The sequence below is a fragment of the Stigmatopora argus genome, chromosome 23 (assembly GCF_051989625.1).
Source record: "Stigmatopora argus isolate UIUO_Sarg chromosome 23, RoL_Sarg_1.0, whole genome shotgun sequence".
NCBI classification, from domain to species: Eukaryota; Metazoa; Chordata; class Actinopteri; order Syngnathiformes; family Syngnathidae; genus Stigmatopora; species Stigmatopora argus.
In genome coordinates, this window is record NC_135409.1 from 3,381,624 (window position 1) to 3,405,759 (window position 24,136).

General features: G+C 45.5%; 1 protein-coding gene across 5 annotated transcripts; it reads right to left on the minus strand.

Moving 5' to 3' along the window:
- Nucleotides 1-30: 30 nt before the first annotated feature.
- ppp1r12a (protein phosphatase 1, regulatory subunit 12A) lies at nucleotides 31-23,545 on the minus strand. 5 transcript variants are annotated; one of them, XM_077594527.1, is made up of 26 exons: nucleotides 23,059-23,544; nucleotides 14,583-14,713; nucleotides 13,891-14,009; nucleotides 11,450-11,609; nucleotides 10,979-11,123; nucleotides 10,832-10,906; nucleotides 10,671-10,762; nucleotides 10,433-10,596; nucleotides 10,251-10,372; nucleotides 8,276-8,506; nucleotides 8,115-8,206; nucleotides 7,392-7,505; nucleotides 7,007-7,159; nucleotides 6,505-6,852; nucleotides 6,351-6,441; nucleotides 6,111-6,278; nucleotides 5,902-6,043; nucleotides 5,703-5,824; nucleotides 5,562-5,621; nucleotides 5,099-5,118; nucleotides 4,903-5,029; nucleotides 4,013-4,117; nucleotides 3,887-3,934; nucleotides 3,326-3,359; nucleotides 2,921-2,971; nucleotides 31-1,417 (listed from the first exon to the last, which is right to left on the minus strand). In XM_077594527.1, the coding sequence occupies exons 1-25, from the start codon at nucleotides 23,293-23,295 to the stop codon at nucleotides 2,940-2,942; spliced, it is 3,132 nt and encodes a 1,043-aa protein (XP_077450653.1). In that variant the 5' UTR covers nucleotides 23,296-23,544; the 3' UTR covers nucleotides 31-1,417; nucleotides 2,921-2,939. The 5 variants fall into 5 exon arrangements, with proteins under 5 accessions (XP_077450653.1, XP_077450652.1, XP_077450651.1 ...); XM_077594526.1 differs by lacking the exon at nucleotides 3,326-3,359 and having other exon boundaries at nucleotides 5,099-5,115; XM_077594525.1 differs by lacking the exon at nucleotides 3,326-3,359 and having other exon boundaries at nucleotides 23,059-23,543.
- Between the last annotated feature and the right edge of the window lie 591 nt (nucleotides 23,546-24,136).

Below are 24,136 nucleotides of genomic sequence, written 5' to 3' on the forward strand. Positions count from 1 at the left end.
TGTATTTTTTTTAAAAATGAGTGAGACGTGTACTTTACAATGTACAAGTTTATTTTTAATGAACTCTTCAGTGGTTTGTAGTCACAGCACAGCTTGCATGTATTAAGCCACACACCTATTTTACAAGAAAAACAAAAAGAAAAGAAAACCTAACCAGAGTAGTTCATCAGTCTACTTGTCGCAACTTCTTCCTTTTTTCTTCTTCTTGGGCAAAAATACGCTTAATAAAAAGGCCACTGAAATGCATAAAAGCTGGCATGGTATATTCAACGACGTGATTTGGACTCGCGGCGTCGACAGTGCACGTAGACTTTTTGTAAAAAGGTCAAGATTCGTTGGCAACAAAAACAAAACAGGACAGCCAAGTTAGCAACAAACTAAGAACGATAGTTAAGCACTTTTTCAACACTTTCGGTGGAAAAAAAATAGACAAAAGACTGTCGGACATCCTGCTTTTAAACCTGGAACACTTAACCTCTGAAAAAAAAAAAAGGAAAATAAAATAGACACCTGCTTGTCCTGTGTAGAATTGGTATACTTTTAATAGTAACAGACTCAGCATGATCTATCAAACAAAAACATACAGCCTTATGTATAAACACATATGTTTTCTATATATATATGTATTTACACATAGCTTCACTCAGTACCTGTTAAAACAAGGTGACAAATACAGAGTATAAATCAACTAACACACTACAAGCCAAAAAAAAAAAAACGAGGGAGAAAGTGAAAGAAGAGTGACACGTCCGACAAACCGAGTGATTTCTTTAAAGCATAAAAAAAACAAAATCATAATGCATATTGCACATTCAGTGAAAGCTTAAATTCCACCAGCTCCGCCTCCTCCAGATTTCAACTTTTTTTTTTGTCTGTTTATTTTCCCTCTGGGCAGTAAAACCAACGGGGACGGGAGCTGACGAGACGAGTGTGCGCGGGTGCGAGTGAGTGCACGCGTGAGGATGGAGATAGAGGAGAAGAAGAAAAAAAAGACCGGAAGTGGCACTTTTCAGGGACGAAGGAGAAACAAGGGGGCACAGCACACTGGCGACAGGAGGAAGTAAAGGTGACGTGGCACAAATAAAATCAGGTGTTGTCGTCATCAACAGAATAATATTAATAATAATAATAATAATAATAATGACTCTTCCTCAAGAGCGATCCTCTTTATGTACAACTAAGGCTTACTGGTTAAATAGACGTCGGGCTTGTAAACGAGGGATGGGGCGCTCTGATGTCTCTCGCAATTCTAAATGTGCAATTCCATTAGTCACTGGCAGAGGGCGCTAGAGTGGCGGTGTGGAGGTGGCGGTGGTCTCGGAGGTGGGCTCTACTTGGACAGCTTGCTAATGACTCGAATGAGAGCGCCGTTCTCATCTTTTAGCCTCTGGTTGTCCGCTTTCAAGTCAGGCAGCGTCTGGAAAATAGGGCAAAAAAAAAAAAAAAAAATTAACAAAGCCGCTGAGACACGTTGGACTGCGCCAAGTCAGAGAAGAGAAGCCATGCACGCGCAAACGCCGGGACGACACACTGCAAAGAAAACAATACAAAACAGCTGCCGCCATCACTCTGCGCTGCCATCTAGACAAAAGTATTGGGACACTTCACTTAAGAATGACATCCACCAAGGTTTCGTCATACGGGATTCAATTAGAGTCTTAGCTCTACTTACGAAACTAATTGGTTCGAGAACTTTTTTTTCGTAACTTGAAAATGCATTTACTTTTTGGGAAATTTCGTAACTTGGATCTTTTTCGTATTTTGAGTCACTCATTTCCATATAAAAAAATGTGTAACCTGAAAATTTCGTTCCTAGAGGCATTCGTAGGTAGAGGTATGAGTGTACTATGCACACGGCGCTGAAACGTCGACTACCGACGTACAGCTCCCTCTGTTGTGTCCCAATACTTTTGGAACCCTCTATCCGACACAAATGTGCCTCAACTGAAGATGAACAAACATCCGCCGGCCCAGACAAAATGGCACAAACACGGGAAGTGGCTGAACGAAGTGGTCATTTACCCACCATGTTTTTTTTAGAACAGGCTCAAGGGGGAGGGGGGGTCTTGCGACTTCATGCAAATATAAACTAGGGATGAACGATTGTACCAAAACATCCCAAATCAGCCTCAGTTGATGTTTTGTTTACCAAAAATAAACAAAGAAAGTCATTGATTTTTAAATTTTACCCGCAGACAGATATTGCCCAAATAGGACGTCTAAAATTGCGCACCCACCCACACACACACACACACACACACACCACACCTGACATACACACGCACACAAAAAAAAGAGTGAAAATCAATCGTCCAGCCCGTGCTTTAACTACAAGACCCCCGCAAAATAAACACCAACAGCAGGGAGCTGAAAACCAGTCAGGCACCTGGGGGTGGGGACATGGGGTTGGGGGTAAGAGGGCTGAAAGCGTGGCTCCGCCTTTAGAGGTCGACGGAGGGCAGCTGGCTGCAGGTGGCTTGCGAGAGCTTCGCCACCACGCGGGCCAGCGCCCGGTTCTCGGCCTGCAGCCGCTCCTTAACCTGACGCAGAGTCTGAACCTGCTTTACCTGGGGGAGGTTCTGGGGGAAGGGGAAGAGGGGGGCAGCCACATACAACAGCCGCGCGACCACAAAAACAACAAATGTGGACGAAAAGAAGAAGAAGAGAGTGAGAGGAACACAGGAATAGAAGAAGGGAGCGACAGGAGAAGACAAGCAAAGAAAAAGGAAGATTATTAGAAAATGGAGGACAGATTTTGGACCCTTGTGGACTCACTTCAACAACACCGTGACATTCGTTTTTGTCAGAAATACAGTACGGTTAACCATGATGAAACTCAACAACGCCCTCCGACGGCTGTTGACAGGACTACGACACAGCGGTAATGTGTAAGGATGAAAATGGTTTTAGTTAGCTTTACCTTGAGTTCTTCCTCCATCTCAGAAATTTTCCTTTCGAGAGCTCGTCTTTCCTGTCGGACGACAAAGATTGCGAGAATGAGACTTTTTTGCGTGATGAGGGGCGGCAAAGCGTGCCGTGGGCAAAGGCACACGTGAGGAGTCTACAAGCGTCAGCCATCAACACTCTGTGATCAACACGTGGTTGAGGTCATCAAAACCCCTCCCCCCTCCATTCTGATGTAACACATGCGCCATGATCAAAAACACACAGAATATAGATATAGGAAATGTCTGGACAAGCGGCGATCTCGGAGAAAAAGACGGAAGGAGAAGGTGAAGGTGGCACGCGGCGGCTACAAGTGACATCAGCAAAAAAAAAAAGGAATAAATAAATGTTTTTAAGTCAAGTTGGCTTCATTTCATACCAGCAAGCGGATGATACTGAGGCCTGCTCGTTACCTTTAAATATATTAAAAAAAACAAAAACGTGTGAAATATTTTTACTCTCATTTTCTGCTGCATGTTAACACTTAAACGCGGTTATTTTTATACTTATATGGAATTATTTGAATGATAAGGGTGTTTTATGTACAATAATCATAATCTGTATTATTAAAAAAAGAATTTAATGTGTTCACTGTAAAAAAAAAAAGCTAAACGCAAAATGAAATGAAAAAAATATACGTAAAAATAGCATTCATATTAAATAGTTTAAATGTCTCAAAAATAAAAAATGTAATAAAAATATACATTTCAAAACAAAATTAAAAAGGGATCATTTTTTATTAATATTATTTCTATTATTATTTTATTTTAAAACTCTTATTTGTAATAAATTATCTGTAGGATGATCCCATTTTTAATTGTATTTTTCTATTAATGGCATCACACACGCAATTAAATTGGGAAGACTGGCTGTTAAAAAGTCATGTTTTTCAATATTTAATGTTTCAGATTTGTGTTTAGCCATGTTAATGTTGTGTTACCCTTTTTTCCATTTCAAGCTGCGACCTGTCAGCATAGCGTTCCTGCCGCTGCAAAAATAAAACAGAGTCAGAAAGCTTTATAGTGAGGGGAAGAAGAAGAACAGGAAACAAAAAAAGAGAAAGCACCTGCGTGGCCTTCTCCAATTGCAGCTTCAAGTCGGCCAACTCCAGGTCTGTGTCGCGTAACTGTGCCTTCAGCTTCTCGTTCTCAGCCACGATTTGCTCGTAGAGCTGGGAACATTCCGAAAACCTTTTACCGTATTTACTCGCATATAAGCCGCCCGTGCGTACAAGCAACACCCTTAAAATTGCTGAATTTTACAATTTCTCTCGTATAAGCCGACCCGAGTCACAATTTTCACCTCCATATTCATGGTTTTACGAATCAAAAGCACATTATTAGGGTCAATATCATAAGGAAGTTAATATGGCTGTCTTTGTAAATGCAAAATATCAAATTATTCAATTTGAAAAAAGAAAAAAAAGTCTATCTTGATGAGAACCTGATGCTTTTTAATGACAAAAATTACAATTTTCTTAACAGAAGTTTAAGATGTCGTGGCAGCCATATTGCTTGTAATGTCAAAATATTTCGATTCTTTCGATAGTTCATATTACTGCAATAGTTGAGACTTTCGAACAAATCAAAGTAGAATTTTGTTTTATTTCAAAATCAAGGGTAAGTGAGGTTTTTTACGTTTAATGCAAGATTGGGTTTTTTCCATGAATTTCATTCATAGATGTCAAAATAAATTCTGTTTAGCGCTTTATCAGTTTATCTTTTCTCTATTTTAAATAAATAAATGACCGTATCGGCCACATTGTCTTGCGTCATGGCACCATAGCGATATGGTGTTTCATCTTTGTCACCTTGCAGTTTCGTGCGTCGTGTTTTTATGCGAATATAAGCCGTACCCTCGATTCGGTCATCATTTTTTTGTCCAACAAATGCAGCTTGGATGCGAGTAAATACGGTAAGTGTGGCCTCAGTCGGTCGGACGGACGGACGTCATTACCTTCTTGTAATCGGTGGCGTCGTCTTTGTCCAGCCGGCTGGAGTAGGTCCTCCGACTTTCGCCGTAGTTGCGGCTGAGCAGGGAGTCGTTGCGGTCCAGGGAGGACACGGTGCTGGCGCCGTCGCTCCTGCAGCAGGAGTTGACATTAAGAGGTGGATCGGAACCAAAACTGAGAAACAAAAGTCAACTGACTCACCTGGACAACCTGTCCATCTGCTGGAAAAGACACACACACAAAAAAGACTTTAGAAAATCAAGACAATAGTGTGTATCTTTAAATAAATCGTTTAGGGTGTCAAATTCAGGGAAGTAATTTATTTAAAAATATATTATTGGAATATTCACTATTACTGACTTGTGCATATGTTCCTGATATATTATTGAATTTTCAGAGGAGGCCACAAATGAGTAAAGCAATTCCCTAAAAGCAAAGTGACCGCATTCATTTCTTTTCAACGTCTGATTGCCCTTTATAAAAGGATAAATCCCTTGGCAAATAAAAGGAAGTGAGTAAGGGAGGGTCAATCTGGATTCAAGAGTTGAAGGGGACTATGAAAGCCGGGGGTCTCGACATCCCAAAGCAGTGGGGGAAAAAAGAAAGAAAAAAAAAATAGTGGGTCTCGCTTGATTTTAAATGTCAAGGAGCCATTTTGCGTCACCTCTCCCTTGATGCTGCCCTCCTCCGAGTCGGACTGCTGTTCGGGGTCGTTGTCGTCGCCCTGCGAAGCGCCGTGACAGTTTGGGTAAGGAAGGCGGCTTTATTCCAGATATCAGAGACGGACGGACGGACGGCGCCTTACATCTTGAGTCCAAAAGGAGACGCCGGTGGATCGTCGCTTTTCGCGGGGCCGCCTGCGATCCCGGATGGAGCGAGGCTGAGACTTGTCATCGCCCTCCTTCTCCTCCTCCTTCTTGTCCAATTCTGGGAAAGACACGAACGTCGACCAGGAGCGACCACGAGCGTGGCTCTTTTCGCCGTGAATTTCAACGAGAGCCAACCTTTCTCGCTATCCCTGGAGGAGCGGCCATAAGAGGAGGAGATGCCCGTCAGGCTGTTGGGCCTGTTGAGCAAGCCGGGCGTCGGCGCGGTGCCGACGGCGGAAATGGAGGACGACGGGGCAGAGGACGTGCTGCGGTAGCGCTGGCGAATTAAGAAGAAGACCTCCGTTCTAATGCTGGTCTGAAAGGAAACTGCGGCAAGAACGTACATCTTCGAAGCTGCGATATTTTGGTCGGTACTCGTCGTCCTTCAACTCGAACTCCTTTTTGTCCTCCTGCTGCTTCTCCTTGTCCTGCTTCTCCTCCTCGCGGGTCTTTGTGGGACGATTTCTGCCGATGGTCTTCTCGGCCTCTTGCAGGTCCGTCAGAGTGACGCCCTAGCAAAAAGAGAGGTCACTTTCGTCGTGATCTTTTGTTTGGTGGGGTGGGCGGGGCTCCCATCAACGCACCTGTGTGGACCTCCTGGACTGGCGGGCTTGTCTGGAGCGGGCTTTCCTCTGGGATTCCGACTCTTCGTCTCGTACGGGTGTCAGGTACGATCTAATAGAACAACGGTTTTAACGTTTCGTGGCACTCTGTCCGGCGGGCGTTCGTTCCCCTTACCTGCGTCGTTCAGGGCCCGTCCCCGTGGTGCCGGACGTGCCGAAGGTAGTAGCGGTCAACGCGGTGGAGGTGGTGGTAGAGCCAGTGTTTATGGTGGGGATGACGGCGGCCGACTCCCGTTCCTTGTCCTTTTCCCTCTCCGCGCTCTCCTCGGACCAGTACCGGCTGGTGAAACTGCTGGAGCCAGTGCGCGTGGAGGCGGAGCCCAGGCCGGAGCCCAGGCCGCGTTGGCCCGTGGACGAGGTAATCGATGACGACGATGAGGTGGTGGTAGCGGTCGTCGCGGAGGACGGGGCGGCGGTGGCCGTCGAGGAGCTCAAGTCGTCGCTCCGTCTGCCGAAAGAACCGCTACGGGGCGGACGCGCGGATTAACGTTAGGGAGGCGCCAAAGCATGGAAAAGGGATCCGTCGTATTGCTTTTACGTCGAGAAGCCGGCCGGCCGGCGCCAGCCGCCGTTAATAGCAGGGGTTCGAAAAGCGGCGCATGGTCAAATGGGTGTACCTGCGATAAATGCTGTATGACTGGTAGTGGGAGGCGGGCGGCTGCCAGGGTTTAGCGTTACAGGTGTTAGGGTCCAAGCTGGAGGTGGACGAAGACTTGGCCGGCACGTCCCGCGTGCTGCCACTCCGCCCTAGCGCTAGCGTGTGGGACGTGCTGGCCGTCGAAGAAGCTCGTTAATTGGTGGACACGCGCACACATTGATACAAAACAGACCACGCCGTGGTTGCAGTCACGTCAACGCCGGACGCGTCTTCTCAATTTTCAAAGTCCTGATGTGACGTGAATGCAACACGCATGCGGCTGACTTGGCGAAAGCGCTTTCCGTGATAAGCGTGACAACGTGACGGCATACAAGCAACTCCCTCTTTTGCTGTGGGCCGCTCACCTTCTCTGGTAGTTGGAGGTTCTGTTGGCGGAGGTGGTTCCTTCGTTGTTCTTCTGTTCATCCTCCCACCGTCGGCGGGTGTACGAACCGCTGCGGATCAGTGCCCCCGAGTCCCTAAACACATGCCGATACTATTAGAAGTGCCATCAAAATAATACAGCAAGTGACTTTAAAATGATTGCACGCCATATTTGGACATAGCACACAAATTAGACCCTAATTCGCCTCTCTCAGGTGCCTGGGTCCCGCCCACTGAAAAAAAAATTAAAAGATGATTGTTTTTGCCGATTGCTAGCATGCTATGCCATAACTTAGGTATACGTTTTTCCCGTATTTTTTTATCATTTCAAACGGTGTGCGTTGTATAACAACTTTTGCACAGGATTTTTTTAAGGTAAAACCAATGTCGTTTTACCCATTTCGGCTCTAATCCGGATCGTCTCGGTCACTGGTGGCAGACGAAAACGTCATCATCAACTGCTAATATTCTCACGCTTTAAGCATATGCACACGCGCATTCTCCTTTCACACGTCCGCCTTTTCCTTCTATAAATAGAGCGTGTCGGCAAGCAATGTACCCAGACAGTCAAGCTGTCAGCGCCATCTACCGAATCTTGAATTTAGTGTATAATGATTGGGCACCCCATCCATTTTGGAGAAAATTTGAGTGATATTACAAGCGGCATCAGCAGCTTCGCCATTGTCAAACTCTTCGATTTTCACCTGTTTTCCTTCTCGTCAATATCCGACGCACTGGCCAGTCTTCTGGGAATAGTCGGTGCCACGTAGGCGAGGAGAGTTCCTTTGTCCTTTTCCTGCAAAAAGTTTCACGCTCACACGAATCCCGCGAGCCCGACGGGGCGGGGCGTCTCCCAAAGGCGCACCTTCTCTTTGTCTTTGTTGTCCAGCGAGGACGAGAGGCGCGGGCTGGACGCCGATCGCATCACCCCAGAGGAGGTGTCCTTCTCCCGCTGCGCCTCTTTGGTGGCCGTGATCTCGGCCAGCGCACCGTAGCTGCCCGTCTTGCGCAGGCCCAGGCGCCACGACGACGGCGACTCGTCCTTGCGGTCGTCCTCCACTTTGGACGACGCCTTGCTGCTGGGTTGGGTGGCCACCTGAAAAAAAATTAACGGTTCAAGTGAAAAATATTATGAATTCTATTCAAGTCATGTCCATCCTTAATGTTAAGAATCAGGTATTTGGGACATGCCAATTATTAAAAGGAACACAGATTATTAGTTTTTCTAACTTCACGGCAGAGGTGGGATGGGTTGAGCCAGCCAAATTGTCAAATAACGTTTAACATTTTGGACCGAAATCTTTGAATGAGACGACAGAAACATTCGTAGCAGAGCTGCCAAACGTCAAAAATCTTATTTCATTGTGGGTAAAGAGAATTTTCCGATTTTGAGACCCTTTCACCTAGTGGCATTTACACGCGTACAAAAATAAATCCCAATATGATCGAATTTTCTAGTGCTTTTAGAATACTTTCCTTTTTCAATAGTTAATTCTCGCAAAAAAAAAAAGTACAAACACAAACCGCAAATGAACTATTACTCAAGTTTTCACTTTGTGTACATAGCTAACACACATCTACTTAACTTTAAACATTATATTTTTTTACAAATTGCTGTAGTTTGTGGTAAAATGCAAATTTAGTGAAAAACTGGCATAGTAAACTATCAAATGAATATTTGCAGTATTTGACAGCTCTGTGGTAGATTTTTAACGCTGATGAAGACTACCAGCACGTCGATTCCATTTTTGTCTCCCACCACTGCTTTATTGTAAATCTATCAACACTTTGTGCTCATGAATACATCTAACAAGCAACACACACCGACGCAAAGTGCCAAGCCGATTACGCAATCACTGATTTCTGATCAAAACGAGTGGATTTGACGAGTGCATGTCAGTGTCACCCAGATCAGCCAAGACGGTTGTGAGGAGAAGTCTGGGTGCGTTTAGTACAGGTTCATGAGAGAAAGGGGAGAGAAAAAAAACACTGGGGTCCACAGCACCCGACTGGCCTCACCGTGGCTTTTTTGGGCACGAGAGAAATGCCAGTTTTGCGCAAGCCTTGACGCCACAATGCGGGACAGCCCGGCTCCGCAACGCAATCAAACTAAAGCCAACCACAGACAACGCAGGTGGCAGAAAGAAAGAGAAACAAAGATAGAAAAAGGAGAGAGCTGGCTAAGACTGAAGCAGCAGCAGAACAAACACTTTGTAGCAAGGACAGGACTTTTTGTTTGAGCTCTACTAACACCACACGGACATGACTGCCAATTGCCAAACTTGGTAAACATTGTGTCATCGGGACGTTTTCATTGGAACAAGATTCATGTGTGTGTGTTGGTATGCTTCAAAAGGAGGTTTAAAAAGCACATTTGCATGAAAAAGAAATCTGGAAATCAGGCAACTGCAACCAGAAAAGTGAATAGTCGCAAAAAGACAGCAGTCCATGGATTTTCATGTTTCGGTGCCACTGGCAATGACAGAAGACCGGGAGATCCATTTTGATTGGGCGGGGGATGTCTGTCATCGCCAATAAATGACCAGGAGGTCAATGACACAATTGTCTCTTAAACAGCCTTGCTCATTTTCCTGCTAAATCCATTTACACCCTCCCATAACCGGGTCATAAAATTCTGGAAATACTTCTTGTATTTGCTAAAAAATGATTACGGATCTCTGCATTTGTTCATTTCGCCAGCAGAGGGCACCAGCTGTAAAAAAAAAAAATCCTGCCAACGTCTCAAATTTGTTAGCTTCATGCAGAAATGGATCTCCTGAAGCTTAAATTTCCACAATGTGTCAAAACGTGGTGTTTGCGGACGATTCGGTTCACGGTACCTTCTTTGTAGGCGAAGGAGGGCTGCTCAGCTGATTGGTAGGACTGCTAGGAGAGGACGCTGGTATGTTAGCTGGGGCGGCAGTTGTGCTATTCCTCACCGATACTGAAGATTTGCCCTTATCTAGAAGGAAGAATACGTTTACACGTGCCGGACGGACATCTAACATGACGGAAAACCGACCGGCTTCATTTTCCGACTCGGAATCTTCTTCCTCCTCCTCCTCGCTAGAGCAGCTGGACTCATCTTTCTTTCCTTCCTCTTCTTCCTCCTCCTCGTCCACCTTCTCAGGCTCGAGGGTCTCGATCCTTGGCGCGTTCTTCTCCTGTTCCAGCAGCGTTTCCTTGCTGCGGCGGGGGTGATTTAGCGCCGTCAGTGCCCCGCCGCGACAAATTGTCAAACAACTCCCGACTTTGGTTACCTCTTCAGTGACTTCATTGATTGGTTGTTGTCCCCCGTGGTGGTGGTTTCAATCAGAGGGGACTTCTTCTCGATTTTCTTCTCGCTCATCAGCTAAAAAAAAAAAAGAATAAATCAACCCAACTTTCAATGGACGAAAGATGAACTTGGAGCAACGCCTACCAGATTCTGTTTCTTTTGCAGTTCTTCCAAGTAACCCAGAACGTCTTCGTCCGAGACGTCAAAAGGCGTCTGGCCCTGATGAAGATTTAATTATTTTACTTTGAAAATGTGATGCGGATTTCCGAGTTGAATATTAAGGACACAAACCATTTTATTGATGACGTCCATGTCGCAAAGGTTCTCCACCAGAATCCGACAGGCCTCCTCTTTGCCCCAATGTGCCGCCGCGTGTAGAGGAGTCCAGCCGTCGTAGTCTTTAATATTTACATCATACCCTGCTTGAGTTAAAAGCCTGCAAAAAAATACAGAAACAATCATATTTTCCTGCAATGTTTTGCCTTAAAGATAGTAAACACATGATTTATTCAGTATAGTATTCAAAGCTTACGTGTATCGTTAACATTTTTTGTCCTATCATATCCCACATTTACCACTTTTGTTCCACTGTTCAGTGGTTGGGAACGGCTGTTTTAAAAAGGTGAGGCCAATTTTGTCATATTAATACTCTTGTCTCATTAAGTAAACATCTGAGAAGGTGGGCTATATCTAGCGCCATGGCTGCCTTCCCGGACCAGATGGGCAGACAGCTGCAGTCTTCCCGGGGACCCCGACGCTTACTTTAAAACCTCCACGTATCCCTTGGCGGCAGCGACATGGAGCGCCGTTCCCCCGGACTTGGCGTGCCGGATGTCCTGGATCTGGCCGCTGTTGACCCATTGCCGGGCGTCGCGCAGCATGACGCGCTCTTCCTCCTTGCGGGCCGCCTCAATATCAACACCTTGGGAGAAAGACGAGAAAAAATATTGATTCTGTCGAGGTTATGGTTTAAAGCCTTGATGTTTGTTGCTTTTCAAGCCTGCGTTCTGTCAACGTGACTGAGTTAACAGCCAGTTAAGTGGGTCAATGTGCCGGCGCGATACACACCGAACAGGCCTGCATTGTCTCTAGAGACACCTGGGACAGTTACTAAATGGACTGAATGTCGGCTTGAGTGTTACCAAACAAAATCTGAACTGAGGAGGGAAAATAAGACACAATATATGGCAGGAATACCTTTCAAATTGAAGTGCGAGTCCCTGAACAATGTCTTGTTTAAACCGCGACATCGCAATGTGCGCGAACGCAATACATTGCAGGACGTGCGATACTTTTATTCTTAGCTGTCATTGTTCGTGGGACATATATGCTCTTTCAATGAGCGCTTTAGCCTCTCTCTCTGCCTTGCATGAGAAACAAACAGTGACAGCTGCTCGTCAAGTGATTCAGTGATCTTGGACACTTCATGTGCCGCAACCATATGCTTAAATTCGGTGCCCTTTGGTTGTGACGTCTCAGCTGCCCCCCCCTTTCAACTGGGTGAAAATCAACCCTACAAACTAAAGGCTGAAAACATCGAAACATCTTGTTTACCGAACTCTCACAGTCGCAACTAAGTATAAAGGCAGGCCCAGCTAAACAATAGGGGAAAAGTGTGATTCATAATCTGTAAATTATAGGACTATTTAAGTGTTGTTAAGGAATAGAGGGGGGAAAAATTGAATTGTTACGAGGATCCCAGAAAAGTCACACCAGGGTCCAGGCTAATGACCTCTCCGGCAGTATTTTTTTTTAACGAAAAAAATGACGCTGAGGCTACAAGTGAGCAACTAAAGAAGACAAGACTGGACTAGATGTTGGGAATTGAGCGCTGTCCTGGCGGGTTGTCCCCATGATCTCTTGGGAAGTTGCCTACACAGCGTCTATAAAAAGCAGCGAGTCTAATGGCCTCTAAGTAGGACTGTACAAAGTAGCCAGCCAGCAAGCAAGCAAACAGAGCAACTGGCAGAAGTTCAAAGCGGCTGTTTTTTTTTTGTTTTGGTTTTTTTTTTTTAACAAGAGAACAGCAAATGTTCCACCTGAGCATCAGGAACGATAGACAAAATCCAGTGCACCAAAAAATATTCATACATACAGTTAGTATGTGTTACACAACAACCAGTTGCGTAATGCCGACATTGCTGCGCAAAAGGCTTTACGGCAATGTCGACACACGTTAAACTCTCGTTGGTTCGCGGGCCGCATTAACGTCAACTCCATTTCCCGCGTGCCGGATCATTTTAGATATAATATTTAGATTTTTTTTTTTTTTTTTTTTTTTTTTTTTTTTTTTTTTAAATCGGATTAAAAGAACTGCATCAAAAGCCCTAAACATTCAGTTTTTTTATAGAACTAAAACAATGTCTATTTGAGCTTTTTTTTTCTTAGTAAGGGAAAACATCTTTTAATCAATTGTTTTTTCATTTCAAAAGGAAGCAATTTTTTAAAAAATTATGTTCAATATTAAAGTGGAAAACAGAAAATATTTTTATATTTATTTTTAAATTTTACAAAATGCTTTCTGAACTCCAAACACAAAAAAAAATGGATTAAAATTTGCATTTATTGAAAAAAATCAGGAAATAAAATATACGTCTAGAATCTTCATTTGAATTTGATCATGATACAGAAAGTCGGCATTCATGATTTACTTTCTCGGGCCGCACAAAATGACGTGGGTGGCCAGACTTGGCCCCCGGGCCGCCTCTTTGACACCGGTGCGTTACTAAAAAAAAAAAACGCAAAAACAAGCCTTATTCGCTTAGGTTAGGTTCACCAAATCACATCTGACAGGAGAACTGTTAGCTAGTTTGCGCCAAAGTGGCAATTCGTGTTAGGTAGTGAATACTTATTTTACACCATGTCTGAAAAATTCATGGGATAGGATTCATTCCACGGACCCGGTTTGGGAGGGTGGTCAGTTCATCCCAAGTCGAAAATAGAGAAGAAGTCACTTTTTGGAGAACTGGCTATTATGCAAGCAGATGGAAAAATGAAGCAGGTGACTGACAGTTAATGAGAACACATACTCATAGATGCATGACATACTGGATGGGGCCCCTAATCCCTAAACGCTGGCCGCATTTAGAAACTTTGCGATTAAAGTGGATAATGCTTCACCTACAAATGTAAAAATAAAAAGACTGAAAATAGACAGCGATAAAACAATAGTACGAATATTACGTGTTTTGCATTTCCCGTACCTTTCCGGTTAATCTCATTCTGTAGCAGCTCTTCCATGGCTCGTTCTTCGGCAATGTCCAGCGGCGTATCGCCTTCGCTGTTGACCACGCCCACGCTGGCCCCCTGGCTGATCAAGTACCTGGTGATTGAGACGCCATTTTCAATGCTCGGTTTATGAGTATGTTCTAGCACTAGAAACTCGTAAAAACGGTCATAAATTTGAAATTTAACTCGCTGCCATTGACACAACACACGACCAATCCATTTTTGCTGGGACTGCTTCTCCCGTTCCAAATGGATTGGACCTCAATCGTCGTCAATGGCAGTGAAAGAGTCAGAATAGAACCGAATAGAACCCTAGTGGAGAGTCACTGTTGTTTTTTTCTGGTTCCTCGAACTAAAAATGCTCCTTCTTCTTGTTCTTCCCGTTGTGACACAATGTGTCCATGAGTCACCAGTCTGCCCAGCAAACTGACCCTTTGCTTTCACTGGTGACTCCACTTTTTGTTTCCACTTTCCATCGCTTGCGGAGGGCGGGTATGAATTTCTCTCCTTCTGCTTGCAAAAAGTGTGTCGAAAGGTGAACCCTGGCTGTTGGTCAACAGTAAATCAGGTGTGGAATTGGGAACTCCGCGCTCCCTCGATAATGAGTAAGTGACCCCCATCTTCAACGTTGACAAAGATGTTAGATAGTTGCGGGTTTGACACTCACTCTGCGATAGCCAGGTAGCCGCAGGACGCGGCAGCGTGGAGGGGGATCCAGCCCTCGTTGTCGGGTTGGTTGATACTGGCCCCGTGCGTCACCAGGAAGGTCACCATGTCTGGGTTGTCATCTATGCATGCCTGCGGACAGAATACAGAAGCTCCATGGGCCGTAGACTCGTTCATGACATTAAAATGTGGATTTCTGGGAAAACGTTACGACATTTACGGATAGTACAAAGTCTCCCATTTGTTTCAAGGGCATTTGAGAAAACCTTGGACTAACTACTCATCCACCATTTAGCCTTGATAGGAAACCACTTGTAGAACAAAAACGTGAACGCAAAGCTCCATTTGCCTTGCGATAATCACAGCGCACTCATAAAAAAAACCACTCACCCACCATCAGTCTACACAGCGCCTGGACTGTCTCTCTCTCCCTGCTGGGGTTGCTATGACGACAAAGTCATTGACAACAGATAGGCACACACACAGTGTGGCCTCACGTTCAGGGCACACGTCGATCCGCCTGCGATCCTTGTCCAAATTTGGTCGCTTTGCACGGCCACAGATGGAGGAGAACGCCGACTATCTGCGCTCGGTATATCTCGTGCGTATGAGAGGAACGTCTTCTTCACTCACAGGTGGAGTGCAAAAAAATGGATTTAAAAAGCGGCTAATGAGGACAGTCACAACAGGCTTGACGCAGGAACGAACGTGAGGACGGTTATCAGCCGAACGCGATGATAAAAACGACTCCTAAAGGGCGAAGACGGAGAAGGATGGGTGACGCTAACATAATTCAACAATAAAGGCGATTTTCCAGCGTAAAGAAGAGCATTCAGACTTCCAGCGAGTCACTTTCCAGCAGACACGTTGTCATTCAAACCTGTTCAGCCGGTGCGAGGCGGCAAGAGGGAGGCATTGTCGGGCAAGGAGCTCACAAGATGGGAGATGCAAAATGTGACAAGGCACAAATTGGAAGATTACATGAGGGCAACTCGATATAAACTGAACTCATTCACGGCCATCGTCAAGACATCCAACAATCATTGACTCACAGTATTATCAGTTTTTCCCCTTTTCCTCCATTCGACTAAATAAAAAATGCACAATGAGCCAAGCGACGGATGGACTGTTTGATTGGCTAACAGATATATCAGTGCATCCATGTAGCCATTAGAAATGAGCAGGGAAAGGTCAATGGAGTTAATGGAAAGGGAGTTAAACTGTGAAAGGAGGACGCTAAAGGGTCAAAACTGTTTATACCTGTCAACCTCTGCCGATAACTGCGCTTATAAATGATTATGATTCCCCTTACAAACCACCAAAAAACCTTACAAACACCGTACGACTCGTAAGGTGTTTGTAAGGTTTTTGGGGGGTTTGTAAGGGGAATCATAATCATTTATAAGGGCAGTTATCGGCAGAGGTTGACAGGTATGCTATTACAAATGTATTTTTATTAAGATGTGAACCTGCACTTTCTGATTTATTTAATTTTTTGCAAAAAAAAAAGCTACCCAGGCCATCACTGTTTTTTTAACCTCACACAACCAAGGTAAATTTCAAGAAACTCCAATATGGGTAAGGCATAGTTGACTTTTTGTCCTTTTGACATAAGGATTTCTGAAGACCAAAGCGGAACCACTTGGAAGGGATTGACCTTGCGTTGTTGCTTATGGAGACAATTTAGATCCCAATCGAAGAACAAATTGAGGGTCAAACAACCGCGAGGAAGAGATTACATTTCCCACGCGCTCCTTTTTAGTGGATGTATTTTGCTTTTCTGGCCACAAACGCTGCTTTTACTCAATAGCGCAGACCACAAAAGTGCCCTCTCCCAGCCCGGAGTGGCATACCAGTGAAGAAATTCCCAGATAAGTATTACTCCTAGCCTCGGGGCTTTCAGGCATCGGCGGCCTTTTGGCCACGCCCACCGGCCAGCCGGCCTGCCTCTTCTTACACTTCCACAAAAGGAATTCCTCCTTGCACGCAGGGGTCCGAGGGGGCGCTAAACACAAAAAAAATGTTAGAAGAGTTCAAAGAACGACAGGGAAATTCAAGTTAGGTGGTAGAGCGCGTACACGCGGGAGAAGAGAACTCTGCTTTTTGGCCGGGTTCGGGAGGCCAGAGGGTACGAGGGGGAGGGGGCTGCGGGCGACCAGCTGGGTCCCGACGCGATACCAGATGAGCTCACTTCGAACGTGCACACACGCATGTTGCCTTCTAGCTGCTACCGAGGAGGACCATATAAGGCCCTGGGATTCCCGTGGAAAAAGGAGCAGGATTGAAAGGGGGGATTAAAAAAAATATTTTAAAAAAAAATCGGCGCTACAGAGAATCGGATCGACATCAAGACTTCCCAATTGAGTCGATGCGTACAAGGTACGCGCACGCTGTTGTGCCGTGATAACAAGCCAGGGGAGTGGAATGAAGGCAGCCTCACCGAAGAGGAAATGCGAAAAATAAACAGCCACTTCCTGTTACTCTTCAGGGCCCCGGCGACGCTCTGCCACGGGCCGACTCGCAGAGGAATCAAGGAGATCCGCCCACGTGTCATTCATTGAACACCTCCTACTCGTCAACATACAGGAAATGAGATAACGTCGCCTTGCTTGTGACATGAAAATGTGACAACCTTGAATCATACACAAAAGGTGGCGTTTTGACTCAACGTGACAGGCCTCATTAATCCTAAACTGACTCGCCACATGCAAATGAGCTCAGTTACTTAAGTGTTGCTCATTCATTATTCAGTCAGCAGTCAATTAACATTCAATTTAAGTGGACTGGGTGACCTGGACTTCAAGCTCTATGAAACACTTTAAGTGTACTTGGGTGCAATAATTCAGTTGTCTGTAATTTGTCAACCCTCTTTGATTAACAAATACACACGTTCACTACCTTGTGAGGCTTTGGTGGGAAATCATACTGTTTTTTTAACAGAGGCCGATTGGGGCCCAGTTCATTTGAACCGACAGCGAATAAACATCCACTCGCGTGGATTGGACATTTACCAGTTACAAACTGGCACGTGCGCTCATTTGTAGGTAGGTGGACACGTTCAGTCACTTTGGATTTAAGATCAGCGCAGCTTTGAGCAGAAGATCTAGATTAGGCCGGGAATCGTGGCTCCCATTCTGAGGGCTAGAAACAACATCATATGTCGCAAACCTGCCTGATAAAATGTAGCAATTCGTTTTGAAAACAGCCTTTGGTGAACTAGTTACAAGCTAATGTGAGGTAACTTGGAAATGCAAGGCAAGTGTTTTAGAATCTTAGTTTCAGGTAGAGTTTGATAGGAACCGTTTGGGCAATTATCGCTTCCAAGATACAGTATTTTCTCGCATATAAGCCGAATTTGTAACTAAAAAAAATGACGACTGAATCAAGGGTACGGCTTATATGCGCGCAAGACTTACAGCGTTACTATACTCTTTTTCACCAGTAGATGTCGACAAATTAACATTTACTATTTGTTGGTTATTTTCTGTTTTGCAGTAAGAAAACAACCATTACTGGATGAATTACTAACTTCCTTATGATATTGACCCTAATAATGTGCTTTTGATTCATACAGTATCTCAGAAATACCACGTGTGTCAATTTTTCTTAAGTTTTTCCTTTTAAAGTAACACATTTATACTCCCTGTTAAAACTATGAATATGGAGGTAAAAATTGTGAATCAGGGGGCGGCTTATACGCGAGAAATTGTAAGGAAAAAAAATGATTTTAAGGCCATTTTAAGGGCGCGACTTATACGCGAGAAAATGTGGTAAGGCCCTATTTTGCACAATCATACCTCACCAACAAGGGCAAAATGAACACTAGAGGGCGGACAAGAAATTGACTTCTCCAATGAGGAATTTGCCGTCTCCCTGTGCAGGTGTTAGCACTTTCAAGGCAGCTCGTAAAAAAGCCACCCCTCGCCCCACCACCGCCATCGTTATTGTTATTGTTCGAAAGCAAAAGACAGACGCCATGCCATGGAGTGCTTTGATGAGCTGATGTCATCTGGCAGACATTTGAAAAATGGACGCGCCGCCTAAGGATGATGCCAACGTTGTTTGCAACCCATTTTGGGCCTCGGTCAAGTCCGCACGGGTGGGTCGCGGCAGGTTCGCTCCAACTGAGGAATTCCTGCTCGCGACCCCAAGAGTACCAGTTCCAACCTGCCACTGCGCTCCCCCTGAATACTGGAGAACCTCGGGCCACGTGTTACAACCTAACTTCAACGCCTTTTGTTTGTGAATCGAGGTGAGCGTCATCGCCGACTCACGGGCACAGGCGAGCTGGCATCACATTATCAAGCTTACTGAGACTTCCTGCCGGATGATTACGGGGTCGGACGGCTTGACAAGGAGAGACTTGCCAGTTCCAAACGCGAGAATGTATGCGCTCAGTCACCGAGCGCTGGCGGCCAAGTCCAAATCTGAGATTCCTGACACTTCTACCTAAAGCACGAGACACCCTCGCAAAGGCCATCTGTTTATGCAAAAAAGACAGGGCGCAGATTGAGGTTGACCTGATTTCGGGTTTAACGCAGCGTGCTTAATGACATCAAAATTATGACGGCACGCTACAAAGCTTCACAACCTCAGCTAGCCCACTAATAAAACACACTTTCAGCAGCAACGGTGCATAATAATTAGCCTCATTAGCAGGACAGTCTCAGTCAAGACAACAATACAGGGCATATAAGACAAAAGAGAATGAAACCAAGACCAACTAGAACCCAGTCCATCAATTATTGAGGAGAACCTTTATGTACGTTAGCAATGCACCAGTGACTCTCGGCGAGCGCCTCATTTTGCTAACAAAAGGGAAGGAAATACCTAGATACAGATAAAGAAACGCACAATAGAGTGTCAACAGAAAAAAAACATGAGAAATTTCCGTTACACCTGAATCAAGTGGATCAATGATAACCTAATATTTGCGATCCATTAAACTCACAGAATGTTCCTATACATTTAGAACTTTGTGAAGCGTGAATTTTAGAATATGCTTAAAAAAAAGAAATGTGACGACCAAAATGTGATATTTTACAGAATAAAAAGAATCAGGTATGGTAGTTGTTTCCAGGGGTCAAAAGCGGACCCCAATATTAGATAGTCCTAGTTCATTCATGGCCATTGACAGTTATAGACGTGAAATAAATTTGACTAGAGATGGCCAACGTTTAATGATCCTGTTTCTAATGATCAAAACGATCGCTGCCAGTCTCTACCAATCAAAATGGATTAGATGTTTATCGCTGTCAATGGCGGCCAATTAGTTAGTAATTCAAAGTATATAAAACGTTGAATAACAGCCAACTGTGGCCGATCCGTGGCGACACAAAGCCTTTCGGACTCATTTTTCTCACTGCTGCTAAACTCTGGCAAGCGTTCCCTCTCCATTATGCAACTCCCACTCTGTCCATGCAAATCCACCAACACGCTCGGCTCGAGTCGTCGTCGTCGCCGTGGCAACGGCCAAGAACCAATTTGTGCAGATTTCAGCGGCGCCAACGAAAGGGGACGCAAAACATCATTGATAGAAGAGCAAAAGTTCAGGTGCGGGTCAGTGTAGGAGTTTTTCTCGAGAGAGGTGGGAAGAAGCACCGGCTACCTTCATGATAATTGGCTTGATGGAGCTCAACGGTGTGGGGACAAGGGGGGGGAGACGGGGAGGGGTTTAGGTGACAGCTGAGGAATGTCCGCGCAGCTCACTCTTTGCCATGGTTTCCAAATACTGTCATGTGAGGAATGCAGAGGCTGAGGCGACAGCGCCCGGAATGCTGCGCTCCCGAGACCAGTTTAGCAAAGGGGACGACTGTGAACACATCCCTGCGCCGGGCGCACTTTTCGCTCCGTTCCTCCTCACGTGACGCCCACCTGAAGCAGAGCACTGGATGACTTTTTCCACTTCAAACACTGGCCAAATGACACGCAGGGAGCCCACTGCCGACGCTGACAGAGCGAAACTTACAAGCATCCTCTGTTAGTCATGCTGGTTACAAGCACATACTGTACTTGTCACCATGGTCATAAACAAGCCAGAAATTTGACAGTTGTCATAATCAACAGAAACTAACCTCTCAGAATAGCTCAGAGTATGTGAGCAAGGTAAATTGACATAAAACTAACTAGTAATTGCGCTACTTGACCTAGGCGGTTCGCAGTTTCATACTTGGCGTCTTCGGTGAAAAGCAATGTTTGCATTACAACGATCATGTGCCACAGTCCTCTACTTGCATTTCACTATGAACTGCTGCACTCCTTTTATCAAATTTCTTTTTGAGCCTCCATGTGAAGCCGTCTATTTAGAGCCTAGCATATGAAAATAAGAGATTTGAAATCACTAGCTTGCTAAGTAAATGTACATTGTTTCCAATGTCACCACTGTGAAGACAAAATTGAGGTCTTACTTCTTTGTTGGTAATACTGGCCAAGTTACATTGGCCATTAAAATTAAACGGACCTGGCAACGCGCAGAGTGAAATCTGATTGGACATTGAAAATAAATCTAGCATTCAGATTCACCTTCATGCAAGGAGTGCAGTGAAGAGCAAGACGACTAAATTACAATAAATACTTTTGACGGCGAGGGCCTGATGCCGCACACCGTGACAGGCGGCTGGCAACTCCTTCCCAACACCAGATTACGGCAGGGCCTCCACAACAAAGCGTGGCCACCGACTGAGTCATAGCCAAAGTTAGCACCACCTCTTGAAACCCAGTCGGGGAAACTTGCCGCCGAGATATTTATAACCGTGCCCCGGTCAACGGCTTTCGGGACCGATACGCCACTAGGCCCTGCCTCCCGCCAGAACAATTTGCCAGGCCTCCCTCACTGACCTGACCTGGCGCAAATTCCCAAATCACCACCTCAACTTGTGAAAAAGCCCACCCAGCATAAACATCACATGCTCCACAAGACACGGAGAGTGTAGCTTCTCCTTTCCAGAGATGGTTATGTCGGTGGGGCAGCGCTCTGTTGCGAGTCATCTTCCCAAAAAAAGGCAACTGAACTTCACGCAGAAAGAGTGAAGGAGGGAGAATGCAGGAGGCACTGAGGGCAAAAGAATTAATTGTACATTTCAATATAGGTGACAATAACTGATGGAGACGTACACACTCATGATGCTTCCGAAATGTTAAGAAAATGGAGGGAGGTAGTAAGTGTAAGCGCATGGTGACACGCAAACATAGTTATCTTGTCAATCGGAAGGTGATCACTCCATACCTATGTTTGAGTCATTGGTTGAACACTAGAATTTTTGTAGGGTTCTCCAGACTATTTTGTGAAGAAGCTTAGTCAAAAAGTAAATTCTTGTTGTAAAATACACCATATGCCGTTTTGACAGTGAGGAATTTCCGACTAGAAAAAAATGAAATGAAACTTTAAACTTGTCCATATCATTAAGTCACCTATGAGGATCTCAATTGCAACACTACGTCTGTCAACACCCTTCATTGTGAAATATTTCAACATGTGTAACTAGAACATGATATATAGATTTGATATTTAATCAAGCTTGCTGGAAGAAGACGAATAAATGGTGACAATCGTCAGGCCAAAGAGCAACCATTTCATCACTTGACTGCAAGGGCAGCTAGCCGAGCTAGCTCGGGGGGATATCAACATTTCAGGGGATTTAAAGTACACACTGACACCTTGAAAAGTCATTTAACGTCTGCTTTTGCGGGGCAAAGTTACCCGGTGACTAAACAATACTTCCAAGCTGATCCAAAAAGATATCCAAACTCAACGATCGATGATGGCTAAGCTAATGTAGCATTAGCAAATACCTGCTAATGCCAGTCATAATTCACCGTGAAACCAATACAACAGTGCGGAATGCTTAATAATAACAACGACAACGACGCACTAAATCATGCAGTAGGCGACACAAGTGTGTGCACAGAACACTATATGATCGCCAACCACTCTTTTGCTCAATGAGTGTTATCAACAAACCGACTTTAGCCGCTACATTAGCCACATTTGACTCATTTTCATCTTTAAAATATATCAAATCTCATCATGCGGCAACATCAGCCAAAGTAACGCGATCCAATCGTGCACTCTTACACAAAAAAATATGGGGGGAAGAGTGGCAGATCGAACCGAAGCGCTACATTTGCTGCATTGCCAGCAATTAGACGGCGTCCTCTGACTCGGGCTATCGCCTGGTGTGTGTTGACGGCCATGAAGTACAGTAGTCTGCGAAGGGCTACAAAAACAGCAACAACACGCTAAAAAAACGTTAACTTTGCATGTACGCCCCAGTAGAATGTGCAGCTAAGTAGAATGTGCAGCTAAAACTTGGCGTAACAGAAGCTCGGAGCAGGACGAGCCGGACTTGAAGCGGCCGTGCTCCGGGCTCGAAGTAGGTAAACAACAGGAGGGGAATGGCTTCCACTTGACAGGTGTTTAAGGGACTTTTGCGGGCCCGGAGAACGGCGATCGCGGCCGGTGTACGGGATATACCGACCTGGTGGAGCGCGGTGAGCCCGTCGACGTTAGCGTAGTTGATGTCGGCGCCGCGGTCGAGCATTCGCTGCACCTCCTCGGTATCGCCGCTGGAGCAGGCGGCCAGGAACACGGCGCCATCGTCGAACTTCACCTTCGTCTTCTTCTTCTTCAAGATCGGCGGCTCCAGGTCGGTCTCGGAGCCCAGCCACCGCTTCAACTGCTCGTTCCTCTTCTGCTTGGCGTCCGCCATCTTCATCCCCCTCCTGTCTCGGGCTTCTTATCTTCCTCCGAGAGAGGATATACTTTATAGTGGCACTATCCCACAGCGCACTGGGGCGTGGGAAGGGAGGGCTGCGCGGAGGAGGTGCAGGGTGGAGGCTGGACGGCTGGACGGATGGATGGACCGACGGACCGATCCACCGACCGACCGACCGACTGATCGACCAACGAGGGGAGGGAGGAGGAGCGACCGTCCGAATTCGGCGTCAGCGCGAGAAGAGGGCGGATGGATTGTTGCTCGCTAGTCTCGCGAGAGCGCCTAGATGAAGGCGCTGCAATCTGACGTCATCGCTTGGGGATTATTGACAGGAGAGGGAGCAGAGGGTGAAAGAGAAAACACAGAGGGGATCCGTGTAGTAATCCGCCATGGAGAGGGAACTGTGGACACCAAATAAGACGAGGAAGCTCTTGAAAATATTACATAACCAATAATGACGTCCTTTTCACCTTTGAATAAATGCTTGCCCATGTTTTTGGGGGATCAAACTAGGCACTAGCTTTCAAAATGGCTTTTCGGAAAGTGTGGGATGTATCTGCACATAAATTATTAAACATATCATTCTCTCTGTGTTCATTTTGCACCGCAACAATCTTGACACTTGGATTCATTCATTTTCCGAATCGCTTATCCTCGCGGGGGGTGCTGGAGCCTATCCCAGCTAACTATAGGCACCAGGCAGAATGGGTGGCCAGCCAATCGCAGGGCTCGAGGAGACAAACAACCATTCACGCTCACTCTCATACCTATGATGGAGGATTTGGACATTTGGTGGACCCTGATGCTCGCTGTTTATGGTGCTAAAGAAACACCTGCTATT